This window comes from Pelodiscus sinensis, chromosome 20 (assembly GCF_052426305.1).
Source record: "Pelodiscus sinensis isolate ZL-2025 chromosome 20, ASM5242630v1, whole genome shotgun sequence".
Classification (NCBI taxonomy): domain Eukaryota; kingdom Metazoa; phylum Chordata; order Testudines; family Trionychidae; genus Pelodiscus; species Pelodiscus sinensis.
In genome coordinates, this window is record NC_143071.1 from 25682438 (window position 1) to 25703302 (window position 20865).

The 20865-nt window shown below is 42.9% G+C and overlaps 1 protein-coding gene across 15 annotated transcripts in view; it reads right to left on the bottom strand.

Annotated features, from left to right (window-relative positions):
- Window positions 1-20865, bottom strand: part of QTGAL (queuosine-tRNA galactosyltransferase) — a 357741-nt gene that overhangs the window by 295278 nt on the left and 41598 nt on the right. For all 15 annotated transcript variants that reach the window (XM_075903524.2, XM_089771977.1, XM_075903526.2 and 12 more), the window contains one exon: window positions 14918-14983. In XM_075903524.2, coding sequence (XP_075759639.2) covers window positions 14918-14983 — 66 coding nt within the window. The remainder of the gene's footprint in view (window positions 1-14917; window positions 14984-20865) is intronic.

Genomic DNA, 20865 nt, shown 5'->3' on the forward strand with positions numbered 1-20865 from the left:
TACCACATTTTACACTTTTCAGCAAATGGATGAATCTTTCACACACAGATAAAGGCTACAAAGAGTTTATATCCCAAAATATGATTATCTAACTTGACCAGAGAAGCCTTCACTCAGAACAAGACAGACTGTGGTGTGTTGGGACCAACACAAATATAAAGGCACATGAAATCTCAATGTAATACCAATTATGTGTGGTTTTGGAGTTCCTGACAAAATATCCCTCAGTTGCACAAGTGAGCAAAAGGGAGAGAGAATTTTTAAAATATGTATTACCGTTTCTCATCTCTTGCTCATTCATGTGTAGTAACCAAAACTACACACACATTGTTTCAACAAAAGATATCACATTACCTACATTCTTCCTGGCCAATTGTCTGGCATATAAAAAAGATAAAATGATTTTCAAATATTTAACCCAGCGACTGCAGTGATCATGCATAATCTACGATGAAAGTCTATCTAACAACCATACTGTGGATCCATAAATATCATGCTGCAAAAACAGCGATTGTTAGATGTGCTTGTTGGCATGTGGAAGCCATATTGAATATATACATTTCATGACAAAACCATATAAGTAGGGATGTTTTTCATTTGTGATGTTTGAGTAAATGTACAACAGACTTAAGCTCACACCATAGCTTTGAAAATCTACTGTGGTTTTTGAAAAACACTAAATTGAAAAGAGTATATAAGGGAGCTGCTTAACTGAAAGCAAAGACACCGCTGAATTCTACTATATCCAGAGTGATTTAGGTATGAATGCCTTATAGATGAATGCTGTCATAAGAACAGTACTTTCATCATCAATGAGTACTTCCTTCTCTGCCCTACAGAATATAAAAAGGAAACAGCCTTTTTCTTTTGGTTTTTGCACACTCATCACTTTGGAACAACACATTTATATAATTGTTGCTTTAGTCTCTAACCATCATCTCCATCAGGATTTCTAAAACCTCACACATTATTTAAAATCTTTAACATTCATTTGCCTGGCGAGACCTGGTTCTTTATGATGTTTTATAAACTGGATATCCATAATTTAAGAAACATTTTCAGTATTCCTGTAGGCTAGATAAAGAGAAAATGGTTAAGGAAGAGTGGTCTGTTTCTGAGATACAGTGGAAGTGGTTACTGAATATCTAGTACCTTTAATTAAAGTTCTAGTAGCAAGAATGCTAACCAAGATAACTTTTTAGAAATGCAAATCAAAGTTGTTTTAATTCAGATAATCACAAACTGACATAGCGTGCATTTTCCCCAAATTCTTTATGCATCCTCAGATGTACCAGCTTTGCTGAACATAGACCCAGGACAACTGACAGTATTAACTCACTTATGAAGCCGATTATCCTTAGTCTTAAAAAACCAAAACCAATAGCTTTATGGTTTGAAAAAGTCATGTCAAGACCTGCTTACACTAGAAAGTTTTGGCACTTAAACAGTGATAGTGATAGGCATAACAGATTAAGCAATTGCTTCGAGCCCTAAAGAGCTCCAAGGGACCCTGATTTAGTACTACCATTTGTCTTATTTTAATATGAACTTTTAAACAAGCGTGTTTGTACGTATTGTGTTGATTTGGCTTTGATTTCTGGAAATAATAGTATTTTATGGGGGAGAATTGGGGCAAGAACAGCTGCCTAATATTCCTGCTTAGAGTCCCAATTGGCTAGCTCTGTCTCTTAGCTTTTAACTAGTGAAAGTAGGGGAAAACGATAGTTGGGAAGTTGGCCTTCTCTACACTAGAAAGGATTTGCCAGTATAGCTACCCAGGAAACTTTTTAGCGGAGACCCAAAAAAAACCAGCAAAAGAATTTCTCTGCCAGTTTATACAATTCTCCAAATGAAATAAGCTACTCCAGACAAATAACTTTTTGACATGATATCTGCACCTGGGCTTTTGCTGGCATAGCTATCCTGATAAGTAGTATGATTTTTCTGCACACTCCTAACCCATAATACTATGCCAGAAAATCTTAAGCATAGACTAGGCTGTAGTAATCTGGATACAGGTTGAACAACCCAAATCTGGGACACTCTGATTCAGCAACATTCATGATCCAGAAGGACCAAAGACCCCCAGAGGCTGGGAGTGGGAGCTGAGACACGGCAGGTGGGCCAGCAGTGGCCGGACCGGTGGCAGCAAAGCCAGGAGGCAGGGGAGCCCAGGTGGCAATGGCGTTGGTCAGCAACAGAGGCTAGGCAGCCCCAGCCAGAAAACCCCCATTGACAACCCCAGAGGCAGTGAGGCCAGGCAGTGGCAGGGGAATCCCTAGCAGCAGCAAGGCCAAGTGGCTGGGGATCTCTGGAAATACCCTGACGGCAGTGGGGTTGGCCTAGCAGCCCTGGCCGGGGAACCCTGGGAAACCCCCAGTGACTGCTGCACAGCAACCCAGCAGGAAAGCCCAGGGAGCCCCAAGTGGCAGCATGCGGGCAGCAGGGGGCACTCTGGCTGGCCAGCATTAGCGGGGAAGTGGCAGGGCAGGGAGCCCAAAGGAGAGGAGCCAGCAGTGGGACAGCCAGCACGGGAGCACTGACCTACCCCAATCTGGCACCCTAGGAACCTGAGCTAGATATTTTAGAAATGTGCATCTGTCTGTCCACGTGTGAGTCTGTTTGTTCAAGAACTCCTACTAAACAGCAAGAGCTAGGACCACCAAATATAGTCTGAAGCTTCCTCTTATCATAAATTAAAGCAAGGCGAGGGTTTGGTTTTACCAAAATAATGGGATGTGCATGGAATGCAATTGTTTCATATCAAACCGCAAGGGGGGAGTATGATAGCCGAAACAGTTATATTCGCACACAACCACGGGAGGCAAGCAAGCACAGGGCAGTTATACTCATGAATGACCACAGGAGAGCAGCAAGCACCCCACTGAGTAGTCACTGGCTGGCAGCACAGCTCCAGCTGTCCCAGGAAGCACTGACGGGTGGCTTACAAAGCCTCCACTGCTCCCAGGCCGGCCTATGAGATCCCCGCCTCAAGATGCACCAGTACATCCTCAAGATGCGGAGTGACCTGTCTGACTCCAGCCGCTCTGTGTAAGCCATGAGGAGCATCAGTGGGCGGCCTGCATGGCCTCCGCTACTCTGGGGCAGCTCTGAAGAGCACCAGTGGGTGGCCTGGGTGGCTCTGCCCCATCCCTTGCTGGCCCTGGGAAGAAGTCAGTGATCAGGCTGAGTGGACCCTCCCCCACTCTGGACCAGTCCTGAAAAAAGATGGTGGGTGGAGTAGCCAGCTTCCCACCCCTTGTTGGCCCCAGGGATAGGCTGGTGGGCAGGGCACACACATTCCCCCCCCCCACACCTGCCCCTCTCCCAACCCACAGGCAATGCCAGGTAAGTGTTCTAATATTTTTAGAAAAAAGTGTTTGTACCAATATAGCTTATTCTTGTTCAGTAAGTGAAATAAGCAATACTGATGTAACTGCTAGCATTTGCATTGGCAGAATTACTGGATAAAAAAGTCACACCTCTAACTGATATAGTTATACAGAGTGTAAAACTTTTAGAGAATACACAATACCATAATTTCTGAAATAGCCAGAAAGCACACAATTTACACCATCTATTTTTTTTAATATATACTGCACTCAAACTCCATGTACCTCAGATTTAATGGTAGCTTGAAAAGTCAGTCTTCATTACAAACAGCTTTCACCCTACGCTCTGATAAACAACTTGAGCAACTTTCCAGCTTCACAAGGGATAATGTGCGTCTCTATTTAAGACAGAGAAGAGAGAGTACTGGTTCAAACAAGCAACTTACAAAGGTTTCATTTTCATTTTTTTTAATTGAAGTGTTGGAAAAATTAGTTGCATCACTTAAAGTTATCATGAGAGCCAGTACTTACTCATCTGATTCCTATATTTATACATTTGTTCTTGGCATCATTACTGGGCAACATTTTCACACAAATTAGCTATTCTTGAGTAACAGGATTTTCTGCAAGCTGATAAATGTGTGTATTTTCTGTCTGAGCTAGGGATGCTAAATATTGGTTATTTGAATAGTTGAGTAACCTCATGAATCTGTATCGATTAGTTGACTATTCTGTAGTCCCGAGGGGCAGGGCAGGGCTCGCAGCCACTGTGTCAGAGGCAGCAGTGCAGGGTTCCAGGTGGGAGCTGTTCCACAAGCTGGTCCAGTTTAAAAGCCAGCTCCCCTTGTGGACCAGCTGCCTGTAGACCAATGCTGCTGCCTCTGATATAGAGGCAGCAGAGTGGGAAGGCAGCAGCCCTTATCCCGGCAGGGGGTCTGAGTTCCTGGACCCAGCACGAGCAGGAACTGAGCCAGGCTGTGTGCCCACCTGGCTCCTAATCACTTTAAATGCAAAGCTGTAGCAAGGGTAGATTCGGGATCCGGCACAAGCCAGAACTGAGCCAGGCTGCTGGCCAGCCTGCTAAAATATTTACTGGCAAGGGTGGGGGGAGGGAAATGCATGCAGTCCATAGCATTAACCTATAATCTACTCCACTAACCTATAATCTACTACACTATTACATCCCTAGTCTGAGCCATATTTTCGATCAGCATTTCGATATTTTTCTGCCCCTTCTACAAATTTCTATTGCAGCAGGTCTAACATTTTTTTCCTTCTCAAATTTTGGGAACTTATGTTCATCCATGTGGCCAACTCAGTATTTACTGTTCCACCTGGTCTGCTTTGGTGGAAAAAGAAAAGAGATTCTGATATCCACTTACCAACACCCCAGTTAGTAAAATCTGGGATTCTCCCACTAAAATAATGTATTTTTGTGCTCTCCTCCCCTAATCAATTAAACGTGAGTACTGCACACAGCCATATCAATAGATTCTGGGCTCTTTCTCCTTTTCCTGAATAGATGAATACCAGATCATCACGCTCTTTAGAAAACCTCTCCAGGAAAAAGAAATGTGTTAGTCTAGGGGTGGGCAATAATATTTGAAGGGGGGGCCACTTCACAAATTTCGGAAGTGGCTGTGGGCCAACCTGGAAAGGGCAGGGCCTTTGGCGGAAGGGGTGGGATTGAGAGAGCTTTGCTTGGCCTGGGTCCCTGCCCCCTGACTTCTGGACAATGGAAGGGACCTCGAGTAGAGGGGAGGGTGCTGGGGGCCAGTCTTCTCCCAGAGGAGGTGGTGTCTGGGGTGGAGGCTTGGATTTCAAACAACAGGGCCCACAGCTCCTGGCCCCCACTGCTAACCTGTTGTCTGGCAGCTGCCCAGCAGGCACAAGCCCTTTGAATGGAAGCAGCTGAAAGGGCTTGCGCCTCCCGGGTAGCTCACAGGCAATGGGCCAGTGAGGTAGAGATGTGAGCTCTTTTCAGTTGCTTCTGTTTAAAGGTCAGGGCCTGCCAGGTGGCTGCCAGGCAATACAGTATTTTGGGCACTCCTGTAATCCAGGCATACTGAACAGAAGTTCATCAAAATATTTAAATTTCAAACAAGTTTTTAGTAAGTTTTACTTAAGTCTTAGAACGCCAATAAAACACTGAAACATCTAATAAACTGTCATTGTATATGCTTTCCAGTAAAAAGAAATGTGACTTCAGTTTCCAAGTGAGCCCGCAGCTGTGTGGAACTTTATCTGGTCACATATTCTAAAGTTGTTCTTGCTTCCAACACAGTATTAAGAACAAACAGAAGGAGGATTTTTTTAAAACAGGACATAGCTATTATAGGCAAATTCTCTTAGGCAAATCCATGAGTAATGTAGTTATCAGATATCTCCAGATCAGCGGCACAGCCATGGGTACACGCATGGCCCCACAGTCTGCTAATATCTTTATGGCTGACCTAGAACAACGTTTCCTCAACTCCCGTCCCCTTTTACCCCTTCTCTACTTACGCTACATCAATGACATCTTTATGATCTGGACGCATGGCCAAGAAACACTGAAGACATTCCACAGAGATTTCAACAACCTACACCCCACCATTAACCTCAGCCTGGACCATTCCACATGAGAGATCCATTTCCTGGACACCACAGTACAAATCAACAATGGAAAATTAGACACCACCCTCTACAGAAACCCCACTGACTCATACAGTTACCTACATGCTTCCAGCTCCCATCCAGCACACACCATACGATCCATCATCTATAGCCAAGCCCTTCAATACAACCACATCTGCTCTAATCCCACAGACAGAGACCAGAAACTTCAGGATCTCTACCAAGCATTTATAAACCTCAACTACCCACCTGGAGAAATAAAAAAGCAAATTGAAAGAGCCAAACGAATACCTAGAAACCATCTACTACAAGACAGACCCAAGAAAACCAACAATAGAACACCACTTGTCATCACCTACAGCTCCCAACTTAAACCTGTCCAACACATTATCAATAGATTACAGCCTATACTGGAACAGGACACTAAACTCCAAGAAGCTCTGGGAGACAGACCCATTGTCTCCTATAGACAACCACCTAACCTCAAGATGATTCTTACCAACAACCACAGGACATACCACACTAATACCAACCCTGGTACTTTCCCTTGCAACAAACCCCGCTGCCAGCTTTGTCCACATATTCACTCTGCTGACACCATTATTGGGCCTAACCAAGTGAGTTATAAGATCAAGAACACATATTCCTGCGCCTCCAGAAATATAATCTATGCTATCATGTGCCGAAAGTGTCCGTCTGCTATGTACATTGGACAAACGTCTCAGACACTTCGCCAAAGAATCAATGCCCACAAAACAGACATTAGACAGGATCACAAAGAAAAAACAGTTGCTTGTCATTTCAACCAGAAAGGACACTGTCTGAATGACCTGCTAACCTGCATACTACTTCAGAAGACATTCAAATCTGCACTTGAAAGGGAATCCTCTGAACTGGCATTCATGCTAAAATTCGACACTCTAAGCAGGGGAATTAACAAAGACTCCAATTATCTCACCCATTACAAAGATAGCTTCCCCAATTATCACCTCTAATACTATTAACTCACAGACATTTCCCCTTCCGCACCTCTAATATCATTAACTCACTGGCATTCACCTTCCTTCCTCCCCCCCCCCCCCCCCACACATCCCCCTTCTGTTCTGTAATGTGATTTGTCCTTTTCATGTGTGTTCATTTTTTTTAAATTGTATCCTTTGGTATATATGGTTGTCACTATTTTCTTCCATTATCTGAGGAAGTGGGTCTGGCCCACGAAAGCTCATCATCTAATAAACCATCTTGTTAGTCTTTAAAGTGCTACATAGACCTGTATTTTGTTGTAGTTATCAGACTAAGTATGAAATAACTGTCTCAGGGGTTCGATTTGGGGGCTTGAGGGTATTGTAGCCCCCCTGAAATTTCTACTTCTGAATTTCATACTTGAAGTCTGTGTTAGAGCTGTGATTGGGGCTAGGGAACCCGCTTTAACTGCAAAAGAGCTTGTGCTGGCCCCTTCATTGCCTTTGGGGGCAGGGAGTTTGTTATAAACAAGAGGAAGGCAGGGTGATTAAGATAACAAAGGGCTTGTCCATCAAGTAATAAATGATCATGATTAGATGATCCTGAAAACACTTTCAGGTACAAAACATAGGAAACAAAGAGTAGAAATAATGTACTCCAGGGGTAGGTATTGGGACTTGTACTGTTCAACTTATTCATAGATCTAGAAAAGAGGTTAAACAGTGAACTGGCAATTTTGCAGATTATTCAAAATTACTCAAAATAGCTCAGTCCAAAGCCGACACCTAAGAGTTATAACGGGATCTCACAAAAGTGGGTGACTGGGCAACATAATGGCAAATGGAATTCTATGCGGATAAATGCAAGGCAATGCACATGGGAAAATATAATTCCAACAACACATACAAAAATGATGAGGTCTAAATTAGCTGTTACCACTAAAGAAAGAGATCTTCAAATAATTGTGGAAACCTGAAAATGCTACTGAACACTGATCAGTTAATCTAACAAAATATTGGAATCATTCGGAAAGTAGATAAAATGACAGAAAATATCACATTGTCTCTATATAAAAACATGATATGCCTACATCTTGAATAATATATGCAGATCTGGTCACCCCATCTAAAAAAGATGTATTGGATTTGAAAAAAGTACAGAGAAGGGCAACAGAAATGATTGGGAGGGGTAAGGGACAACTTCCATGTTAGGATAGATTTAAATGACTGGGACTTCTCAGCTTGAAAAAGAAAAGACTAAAGGGTAGGGGATATGTTAAGGGTCTATAAAATCATGAATGGTGTGGGAAAATTATTTACTCCTTTACTAACATAACATAAGAAAGCCACGCAATGAAATTTATAGTCAGCAGATTTAAAACAAAACAAACAAAATTATATTTTCATGGTCAACTTGTAGAACTCTTTGCCAATGGATGGTGGAAACGCCCAAACTATAACGTGGTTCCAATAAGAACAAAATAAGTTCAAGAAGGATAGATCCATCAATAGATAATAGCCAGAATGGATAGGGATGATGTTCCTATCCCATTGACGGGCAATAACTGGCCCACAGGCCAGACATGGTTCACAAGGATACGGCTTGCAGCCTCCACAGGCCAGAACAGCAATCCATGGCCAATGAGAGCTGTGGGAAAGCAGTATCCCAGTCTGCACCACTTCCGACAGCTCCCATTGGTCAAGAATGGTGATCCGCAGCCAATGGGCACTGCAAGCGCCAATATCTGCAGAGACGCAAGGTAGATCAAGTGGCAATGGCCTGCCAGGGGCTAAACCCAGCAAACTGCCTCCCTCTTATTGCCCACTCTTGTTCTCTCCTCTGTTTGCTAGAAGCAAGGAATGGGTGATGGGGGATGGAACACTTGTTCTTCTGAAGCACCTGGTATTGGCCACTATTGGAAGACTGGATACTGGGCTGGATGGACCAATGGTCCAACCCAGCATGGTTGTTCTGATGTTCTTATATAGAATCCAAATGAATTTGCCCCCTGTTGTAACATACTAGACCCCACTTTCCACCCAGAGCTGAGAGCACACCCAGGAGAACTGTGTTTGTGTGTGTTTATGTCAGTCTCTCCCTCTCCGCAGAGTTAGTAAGTAAGAAAGAATATACATATGAGCTGTGTCTACACTGGCAAGTTATTCCAGAAAATCAGCCGCTTTTCCGGAAAAACTTGCCAGCTGTCTACACTGGCCGCATGAATTTCCGCAAAAGCACTGACGATCTAATGTAAAATCATCAGTGCTTTTCCGGAAAAGCTGCTCCCGTTTGGCAAAAGTCTTTTTCCGGAAAACTGTTCTGGAAAAGGGCCCGTGTAGACAGCACAGTAGTGCTTTCCGCAAAAAAGCCCCGATCGCGAAAATGACGATTGGGGCTTTTTTGCGGAAAAGCGCATCTAGATTGGCCACGGACGCTTTACTGGAAAAAGTACTTTTCCGGAAAAGCGTCCTGCCAATCTAGACGCACTTTTCCGAAAATGCTTTTAACGGAAAACTTTTCCGTTAAAAGCATTTCTGGAAAATCATGCCAGTGTAGACGTAGCCTAAAAGTTTAAGTCTAACCAGTGTCCCTTAAGTGACTTGCCTTAAGATATTAGAAGATGTTAGTATTAGAGCTGAAATGATCTAATATTTATTACATTTCTTTCTTTTATATAGGAATTAGATACAGTACTAATTGCTAAGTTACCTACCAAAACACTAGAGTTTTCAAGTGCTTTAGAAAGAGGTGATGCGTATGTGTGGAGGGCGGGGGGATGGACAGACTCAGGTCTCTCCCCTCCCCTTTTGCTGCTTGGCTTGCACTGAGCATGTTCTAGTACAGTGTTTCCCAAATGGTGTTCCGCGGAACCTCAGGGTTCCACGAAGTGAAAATAGGGGTTCCTCAAGAAAATTCCATTATAACCTGAATTCCTGTAATGGAATGGAATTTTCATTCATTTATGAATTTTATTGAAAATAATTTTCATTTGCGTTTGCCATGATAAGTGTCCCTGTGTAATGCTATTTTAGCCAGAGAGTGGGGACGATGATGTTACTACTCAGCAGTCAGTCAGTCAGGGGTTCCACAAAATTCTTTCGAGTTCAAAAGGGTTCCATGGCCAAATAAAATTGGGAAACACTGCTCTAGTAACACTGCTGAAGCCGCTGTCCTCACGTCTCTCCCATGCCCTCATTCTGCATCTTCCCGCCCCCCCCGACCCCAATCAGGGTATACACAGCTCCCCCTCCCGCTCCCAAACTCTTTACTCAGTGCCCAAGACCATGTATATGGATGAGGTGTAGTGTGGTTTGAAGGGCAGACAGAAGACAGTCTGAAATGGCAATCTGTATTTACTGCTCTACTCTAGTATTGTAGTAGTAATAACACAAAACAGAAACAAAAGCCTTGCAAAACTATGCCAGGGTGACCAAACTGTTGGCATGTGTAATTCAATCATTTCAAACTGAGGTTCTGGGCTGCAAATGCCCCAAGATTATTACTATTTGCTGCCATGACATCAGATGGCCTGACTCTGCCTGGCCCAATGCAGATAAAACAATCTCCTGACTTTGTTCCAATTAACTTTCAATAACAACAGAAGCAAATGGAAGCAGGTTATACCACATTCATCTGATATGATGTGGCACAGCTGCTGAGCAGAAGGCTGCACTGAGAAAGTTTCTCTTGTACTTCTCAGTATTCTACTGTGTAATTGAAACATTAGGAGAATATTGTGACAGTTTCTAAATGCATAGAATCTTGTCCATCTCAGATTAAATAGAAGTAACAGTACAACAAATGTAACAATCAAGTTACTTATTTCATGTCTAACTATACAAAAGTGCAGTCCAAATCCTTCCCTTCTTTCTGGGAACACCAGAAAGCCTACTGCACCCCAAATAACTGCTTTGTTTCTTTGGTTGTTCCCCAGCTTCTCCAGCCAGGGTAGGGTCCCAGAGCTTATTCCTCCCTTGGGTTTCCCCTTCACTGACTCTCTTTTCCAAGCAAGTGATAGCAAATAGATTCTCTCCCTGCAGCCCCTCTGCTACAAACTTCCTCTCTTTATACTCATCAGCCTGTTCCTGCCTAGCTGAGCTTCATTCTCAGTTAAGCTGGCTCTGACTCCAGGTTCAGCCAATTAACCTAATTGGTCTCTCAGGCCCACATTAACCCATTAAGAGCCTGTTTAGGTTACATACCCTTCACAAGTATCTATCTCATTAGTTTGAACCTACACCTGACATTTCAAGTGAGAACCAAGGATGAGTGAATGGAGGCCAGAAAGAAAGGGGAACTTAAACTTAAAAGGACAAGCCTAAGAAAAGTTGGGTAAGAAGGAGCCCAGGGAAACAGCAGCAAGGAGAGGGAGTGTCCAGACCTCGGCTGCTAGATATAGGTTCTCTGGGCTCAAATCTAATGTAGTGCATAGGTTACTCTACCAGCCACTGGTAAGGTAGACAGGGTCCAGAGAATGGGACAAGGACATTGTAAAGTCCTACAGCAAGGGTGTGAGAACCAGGGACCTGGAAATGGGAGGCTCAAGAAATCAGACTGTGGTGCCATGCTGGAGACAGAGCTGCTATGCCACAACTAGCCAGAGGGAGGTGCTTCTGCAGAGTGAACAACCTTCAAAATGCTAACATGATTAACATAAGCAGCGACAGAATCCAATAAGTCTGCCCACAGATAAAAAAGGGGAAATCTTGCTGCAGTAGGAGAGTGAAGCTTTAAATCAACTATGGATTATTCCAACTACATGCATACTGATGACTAAGGAGTAGATGAGGACATGTCCAAGGTCACAAAAAGTCTTTGTACCAATCCCATACTTACCAACATGTACCATTATTACACACACAGCAAGTCCAGATGAGAAAAATTAGACAAGGAAAATGTGAAAACACGTACCTTCTACACAATGTATTTTCTATTAAGAGGAAATGTATACATTGAAATTTGCTAATATTGAATAAAATATTATATACTTTTCAGCTCAGTTGTTTGTAGTACAAAGATGCTTTGCCAAATTGTGTGTGGTAATACAGCAGCATAGAGTCATGCGTGAAAAAATTAAACTCAGAAAACTCTGTTCAGTTCATTTGATGCTTGAACAATATTTGTTTACAATTCTCCTAGAGGTAAACTAATAGAATGATGAATTAAAGCTTTACTCTAATTCACCCAATCCACTAGATACTTGAAAGCTACATGTGTCATCAAACCAACCAAGCTGGAGTTTACTCACATTCAGACAGTGAGATAATATTGCGTAAGAATGGCTTTAGGCATTTCAACTTTTGATCTAAATCCAAACTACAACAGTAGGCAAATTTTTGCTTTTAGAGTTGGAAAGTACTTGGCAAATCTTGCTGAGGAAATAAAGACAACTATATATTCAGTTTTGCTGCTTGATAAATAATGTGGTCATGTATAGCATACACACATCTGAAGTCAAACAACTGTGCTATGAACCGAGGATATGACTGATATTGACACACATTAACAGCCCTTGCTCAGCCATGGAAACACTGTGTCACAAAGCCCTATTACTCCCCTCTCCAAATTACACTAAAGCTTTGAGGAATGGAGAGCAGAGTTTACTTGCTACATACTAGTTCCTGAGAGCAAGTGGCTCTGGAGTGGAAAGAACCAGAAATGAGTAAAAGTCCTGTCTCTTCTGTCCCAACTCATTTTTGAGATCAGTTGCACCTCCCCACTGGAGAGACTTTGATGCTTTCAGACACTGATTTTTCTTAATATGAAGTGTTTTCCTAATTCGTTCTATGATTATAAAAAGAGTTAAGTTACGAGCTACTATTTAACAGAAATTGCACTAATAAAGATCAGTGTCTAAACACACACAAGTCTAATCAGCATGTGAGAAAGACAGCTCCCATAAGTGTTTGCCCCCCCCAAAAATTTACAGGTGCCACTTACCTTTGCAATTCCCGTTATCTTAATAAAAAATTATATTGATTTCTACAGATCAGAACAGAAGTATCCATTCCATCTTCCACTTTTCTCTGTTCCGATATGCTTACAGTACAAACTACTACTCAATAACAGTCCGACCAATCCTATAAATTATATATAAAGTAACATTTTCAAAAGAAATCTAAACACATGAAGCTTTGGAATACACAGGTGCAGAGAAGAGCAGGTGCACATCCCGGCATTGAACAACAGGTTGTTTAGCAGACATTCCTTAACTGAAAGAAGCACAGTGCTCTCTATCCTGAACTAAATGGCTGTGTCTACATTGGTGCGATCTTGCGCAAAAGCAATTGCTTTTGCGCAAAAACTTGCTGCCTGTCTACATTAGCCACGAGTTCTTGCACAAGTACACTGACGTTCTAATGTATGAAATCAGTGCTTCTTGTGCAAGAACTCTCATGCTCCGGCTCAGGAATAAGCCCTCTTGCGCAACTGTTCTTCCGCAAGAGGCCAGTGTAAACATGGATGCTCTTGCGCAAAAACACATCTCTTGCGCACATGCCAGTGTAGACACTCTCTTCCAGAAGAGTTTTTGCACAAGAACTCTTCTGCAAAAGAGTTCTTGCACAAGATCATGCCAGTGTAGATGTAGCCAAGGTGTTTGGAAGAGAAAGTTCAAAGGTGTTTAACTCAAAGTGGTAATTTTAACCAGACCTCCTATAATAGATACCTTTTTGACAGATAAAGTCAATTGACCGTTGCTTTACAGAAATCCCTTGAATATGCCATTCAGAGCTTTAACATTTTCCCTTGGAAGATTTATTGCACTGTGAAGTCTATTTTTACCAAATAATTTTGACAGATACATAATTTGTTTTTTGAGGCAAAGTTCTTCATATCATTTTTATTTATCCATATGTGATTGATATTACACATCAATATGTTCAAGTTTATCACCTTCAGCAGGGCCCACCAAGCTGCCTATCTCATAGAACTGGAAGGGACCTTGGGAGGTCATTGAGTCCAGTCCCCTGCCCTCACAGCAGGACCAAGTACCATCCCTAACAGATTTACCCCAGATTCCTAAATGACACCCTCAAGGATTGAACTCACAAGCCTGGGTTTAGCAGGACAATGCTCAAACCACTGAGCTATCCTTCCCCCCACCTTGAGAGGTTGAGTCCAGTCCCCTGCAACCCAACTCTCTGCCCTGATTACAATCCTCTCTTTCAACCAAACTCCTTCTCAGACCCCACAGCCTCTCCTACACCTCAGTCCCCTCCCCTATGCTTCCTTCTGCCCCCCCAACCTCCATCCCAGACGCCCTCCATAGTAAAGTGCAACCCTTGACCACTTATCAAAATCTTGGAGAGGCCCCCATCAAAATTATTGTACATGCCTGATCTTCAGCAAGATAAGTGGAATATATATAAGAACTGCAAATGGTCCTCTACTACTGGTCCTAACCATTGAAATACACTTAACACACACTTCTAACAACCACAGTCTTCATAAAATCGTAATTTCACTGAATAGGCACATTTATGTCACAAGAAGAGAACACTTGTCCTATTGAAGATTACTTCATTTTAGAGCCAGCTATAGGGAAAAAAACAAATGTCATATAACACCCTAGGCATGTGCAACAATTTATATAATAAACCATACATTCTGATTGTTTGAGGAAGTGTAAACATTAACCACAGTTGTTTAAAAATTGTTGTAAATGCTCCTTTGTAGGTTTTCATATTACATAGTGTGCTATATTAAAAAGTGTTCTAGTTTAAATGACACTCTCTTCTAATACTGGTTTGGAGAAACCTTTGTAGCTTATTTGAAATAAGCATATTACTGTAAAAAAAAGGGAATTTGGTTTAATCTAACAGCAAACAAGCAAAAACAAAAAAATAAAAATTCAAAGTAACTATTATATATCTGGCAGTAGCTAAAAGAAAACTGCAGATTGATAATGCTTAGCCACCACCAGCCTCGTGAATGTTTCCCATCTGACCACAGTTTTATGGGTTTTGGAGTTCACGTTTTTAAATAAAAATGAAAGTAGTACTCACGCTGCTTGGGTATTGAATGGCAGCTTCAAGCTGCAGTCTCACCCTCTGTGGCATCATCACATCATCCTGTAATAAATAGCACACTGTTACTGAACAGTAAAAGGGTACAGTACTGAAACACAGACGAGAATATGTTGTTAGGTTATCAAGCATTTCTCTGGCCTGAAGAGAAATTTTATATTTTTTAAAATATAAAGGCAGCAAATATTAAAACCACTTTGACCATTGTTTGATTTGTTTTTAAATGGACTACATAATAAAGATAAACAATTTTTGAAAAGGGAACCTCATTAAATCTTGCAGAACTAAAATTAGACATTAAGCATTATCCCTCTCTTGGGGGCTCAAAGCACACACTTGAGTGCAGATCCTCCTGAGCATTCAGCTCACTAACCAGCTCCTCCAAACAGTGCTGAGCCCTCAGACTCCAGCCATCCCTTAAAAATGCCCTCTCCCAGATCTCCACCTGCAGGTCAGAGTCTTCTGGTTTCCTCTTCCAGGGGCACATAGTAGGTGTAATGCATTAAATGCTCAGACAGTTTTCATAGATTCTAGCACACTACTGCTCTGTACTTAAGCACAAAAATACAAAAAGAGTACAGAATATATAGGAAAAAAATAAGTCTAGCCATCAATCCATTGGGATTCCTTGGGAGGAGTCATCTGTGTTCAGTTAGGCAGATGTTCCCTCATCAGGCTTAGACAGCAGTTTTCCTAGGAGACAGTCAATGAATGTGGCTAAAGATCTAATTCTTCTCGATGGGTTTGGGGCAGACAGTGGAGGAGGGAAGAGTTCACTTGGTTTAGGACATCTGTAGTTGAATAGAGGGCCATCCTTAGTTAATGGAATTTCAGTCCAATATAGAGTCAAAGAGACCTCACAAAAGGCACTTTGCTCCCTCACTCAAAATGGACTTTGCATCTTGGGAAAGACACATACAGAGAGTTCACAGTCTCACACAGAATTCTTAAGATGCGCACACAAATCTTCCACAAGCCTTCTAAAGGGACAGAACAGGGAGCTCTATTGCTCATGTTTTGTGAGGTTAGATAAATAATCTACAGGCAGTCCCCGACTTATGCGGATCCGACTTACGTCGGATCCGCACTTACAAACGGGGCTTTCTCGCACCGGAAGTCGGGGCGAGAAAGCCCCGTTCGTAAGATGCTCCGGTGCCCCTGGTCTGCTGGAGACCGTCTCCAGAAGACCAGGGGCACCGGGCGGGTTCCCGCGCTTCTGAGGCTTTGCCAGAGCAAAGCCTTAGAGGCGCGGGACCACCCCGCGGCTGCGGCTTCAGTCCGGGAGCCTGTGGTCTGCTGGGGACCGTCCCCAGCAGACCACAGGCTCCCGGACTGAAGCTGAAGCCGCAGCCGCGGCGGGGTCCCTCGCCTCTGAGGCTTTTCCAGAGCAAAGCCTCAGAGGCGTGGCACCCCGCTGCCACTGCGGCTCTGCTCCCCGTGTCCCTGGTCTGCTGGGGAGGGGGGGGGCGCAGCTAGTGTGCTCCCCCCCCCCCCCAGCAGACCAGGCTTTTGTTTTGGACTCTGGGGCAGAGCAGCTGGGGCGCTGCCGATTGGTCCTGCAGCGCCCGCTCTGGGCACTACTGGACCAACCCGGTAGCACCCCAGCTGCTCTGCCCCAGGTCCTGATTCAGCCGCTGCTGGTCGGTTTCAGCAGCGGCTGAATCAGGACGCCTGGGGCAGAGCAGATGGGGTGCTGCTAGGTTGGTCCAGTAGCACCGAGGAGCGGAGCTACTGGAGCAACCCAGCAGCACCCCAGCTGCTCTGCCCCAGGCGTCCCCAAGTCAGCTTCTGCTGAAACTGACCAGCGCTGACTACAGGAAGCCCCAGGCAGAGTTGCTCTGCCCCGGGCTTCCTGGAATCAGCTGCTGATCAGTTTCAGCAGCAGCTGACTTGGGGACACCTGGGGTTCTTAAGTTGATTCTGTATGTAAGTCAGAACTGGCGGTCAGTTTCAGCAGTGTCTTAATCTGGATGCCAGTTCCGACTTACATACAGATTCAACTTAAGAACAAACCTACAGTCCCTATCTTGTACGTAACCCGGGGACTGCCTGTATGTCCATGGTATCTCCAGTCTAAAATTTCTGGATCATTAATTTGCACATTTACTCTTATTTTAAGTAGATTTTGAGGGTGTCAAGTCTTGTAATTAAGGATTTCACTCTAGGTACACAATAGGACAAGGATAATGATATATGTAAAATAAAACCTCGCACAATAGAGTTCCTCAGTTCCACAGATTAACTACAAATAAAGCAGATATTGTTCACTGAAGTGATAAAATTAAAGATAAACTGATGACGTACTTCTCTCAGAGTCCTTCATCAAGATGGCCCCAGAGTAAGAGGACAGAATTAAGACTATTCAGGTTACCTCAGCTGAGCATTTGCATATGTTGCATTGCCTGGTATCATTTCATTTTGTTTTTAAAATTGAAATTCCAGACTATCAGATTCTTTTAAGTAACTGATGAATATTTTTAATTTTAAATTCATCTGGAAGATTTTTGCATGGTATAAAGAGAGTTAATACATGCCTAGAACAAGTTCTGGCTTTAAAGCTCTGACCAGGAGGGAACTCCAGAATGCAGAACTGGTGTCCAACCTGGTTCTCACAAAACAAACAGAGCTGCACTCCACATGCCTGTCCAGGAGTGCTATGTGGAATAGGGTGAAGAGATCTACATTTGTGTTCTGTGTCATGATCCAACTTCTTATGCATTCTTTGCTTCTTGAACTATTTAGGCTCCTGGCAGGAGCAATCTGCACAGACAGACGTGAAAGGATGGTGTGGATTCTATCTGGTCAGCCAAAACAAAGGTGCAAATAATCATTGAATTTTTAAAAGCAAAAAGGTCTAGAATTTGATGTTGTGAATGCCTTTAGCCTTGGCAAATACTTTGCAATTGGTGGTTTTGTTTAACATTTTCATATCAATATTATCAAACTTTTCAAGTCTTTATAAAGGTTATTAGCAAACCCAACTCAGATTTCTTTTTAAAACAAGCTTTTTGAAAAAAAATCCCTTGCAATTACCATGATCAGCTTAGTAAGCAAACATACTAGGAACATTTGTACAATAAATAGTTACGGTAGATACCCATAAATATGAAGAGTAGCTTCAAACAGTCTACAACCAATGCAGAAAATAACAATAGAAAATCTCCAAAGTTTACAAGTATCAGAGGGTAGCCGTGTTAGTCTGAATCTACGAAAACAACGAGAAGTGCTGTGGCACCTTACAGACGAACAGATTTATTGTAGCATAAGCTTTCGTGGGCAAAGACCCACTTCATCAGATGCATTCAGATGTTTTTTCAAAGTTTACAAGAATCCATGAATGAAGGTAAAATACTTGTCCTTCTCAACCAGGGAGGTGACCTAGCTCCTCATATCACTTCATGGCAGAGGCAATCTTACAAGTACAATGAATCCCACACATCAGAGATAGAAATACAAGGTGTTCAGAGAGTGTAATCAAACAAAGGCTATTCCACCGGAACACTAAAGCAATCCAATTGTGAAGGAGAAAATCAAAAAACTGTGGAGAGGTTACATGCAGTCTATAAGCTCCCAAAGACACAAAACCCAATAAAAAACAAAAGTTTAAGAATGTGATAATGTGATGTGAAGCTTTTAACTTCTAGATTATTAATATGAATCCAATGTAGCTCGGCAGTTACCAAAAGTTGTCTAGTCTAAGACCTGGTTTACAACACATCCTCCCAATCACCTTGATATAAGATACGCAACTTCAGCTTCAAAAACAGCATAGCTGAAGTCGATGTACTTATATCTACTTCCCGCAGTGTCTTCCATGCAGTGACGTTAACAGCTGAGGCTCTCCTGTAGACTCTCCTGATGGAGTACCGGAGTCAACCGGAAAGCTCTCAGAGGTCAACTTATCATGTCTAAGCACACACCATAAATTGACCACTGACGGTCCAATTGCTGCAGCGTCAATCCACCGTGCAGTGGAGACACACTCCAAAAATCATTCTCTCAAATAGGGAAAGCAGAGGGTATTTTTAGGGGTGTGAAGTATGTAGAGAAAACCATAAACACATTACACCCCCTAAAAATAACCACCACCTCAACATGGGATGGTTGAGTTGAAGATCCTGACCAAAGCAAGAAAGGAGAGAAGTAAAATACAGACCCTGGACTTCAGAAAAGCAGACTTTGACTTCCTCAGGGAACTGAAGGGCAAGATCCTCTGGGACACTATCATGAGGGGAGGGAAGGAATCCAGGAGAGCTGGGTGTATTTTAAAGAAGCCTTATTGAAGGTACAGGAACAAACTATCCCAACATGCAGTAAGAAAAGCAAATATGGCAGGTGACCAGCCTGGCATAGCAGTGAAATTTTTGGTGAGCTTAAATACAAAGAAGCTTAACAAGAAGTGGAAACTTGGACAGATGACTGGGGAGGTGTATAAATATATTGCTCGAGCATGCAGGGGTGTAATCAGAAAGGCAAAAATACAACTGGAATTGCAGCTAACAAGAGATGTAAAGGGAAACAAGAAAGGGTTCTACAGGCATTTCAGCAATAAGAGGGCTATGAGAGAAGATTTGGGACCCTTACTGAACAGGGGAGGAAACCTAGTGACGAATGATGTGAGAAGCTGGATATGAGTTAACAGTGTGCCCTTGTAGCCAAGAAGGCTAACGGTATATTGGGGTACATTGGGGGAGCACTGCCAGCAGATCTAGGGAAACGATTATTCCCCTCTATTTGGCACTGGTGAGGCTACATCCAGAGTACTACATCCAATTCTGGGCAGGCACCCCTCCTCCCCCACACACAGAAAGGATGTGGAAGCATGGAAAAAGTCTAGCAGAGAGCAACAAAAATTATTAGGGGGCTGCAGCACATGACTTATGAGGAGAGGCTGAGGAATTTGGTCTTATTTAGTCTACAGAAGAGAACAGTCAGGGGGGATCTGATAGCAGCCTTCAACTGCCTGAAGAGGGGTTCCAAAGAGGATGGTGAGAGGCTGTTCTCAGTGGTGACAGATGACAGAGCGAGGAGCAATGACTCTCCATCACTAGAGGTTTTTAAGGCCCAATTTGACAAAGTCCTGGCTGGAATGACATACTTGGGATTGGTCCTGCTTTTGGCAGGATGTTGGACTCGATGACTTCCAAGGTCTCTTACAACCCCATGGTTCTAACTGGAAATACTATAAAGACTATCAGCAGAGAAGAAGAGGACTGAATATGTGAAAGTGCTAATCTCTTATCTTGAGAGGCTCTTATTCCAAGTCAGAACTGAGAAATACTGACAGCAAGTGGAAATGTTCTTTAGTGCCTGTTTGGTCTTTTCTTGTTTTGTTGCTAAGTAAAAGATTTCCGTATTCAGGGTTGTTATACAGTATTTTTCATGATCTCAAAAACCTTATATTTGTAAAAAGTTTGAAGAAAACTAAGAACCCCATAGTCTGTAAAACATCAAACATTCCTTGTACTCTTAAGATTTTACCAAAATATTACTCCTAGCCAGACTTTTAAAACAGAATGCATGAGCAATTAGCCTGAATTAAAACATACTTGATAAATTTAGATTTTGAATTCATTCTTTCCACGCTAGCATAAAGATACTGTTTTTTCTTAAACAAGATAGGCAGTCTTGTAAAATGGGAATAATTCCCTTCCTACATAGTCCAACAGAGTTGCCAACAGGGTGTGGTGGAGCAGCTGCCCCAGAGCCTAGCTATTTAAAGGGCCTGTCACCACTACCTCAACAGCAGCAGCAGCCAAAGCTCTGGGCCCTTTAAATTGCCGCCGGAGGCTCCAGCAGTGCTGAAGGGGTGGCTGGGGTCTAGCTTCCCCCTGTTACCTGTTCTGCTTGAGGCCCCACCCCTTCTGGGGGAGGGGAGGGCAGACTTGAATGTAACCCTGTAGTCCAAACTTACCCTCTTTCTGGGC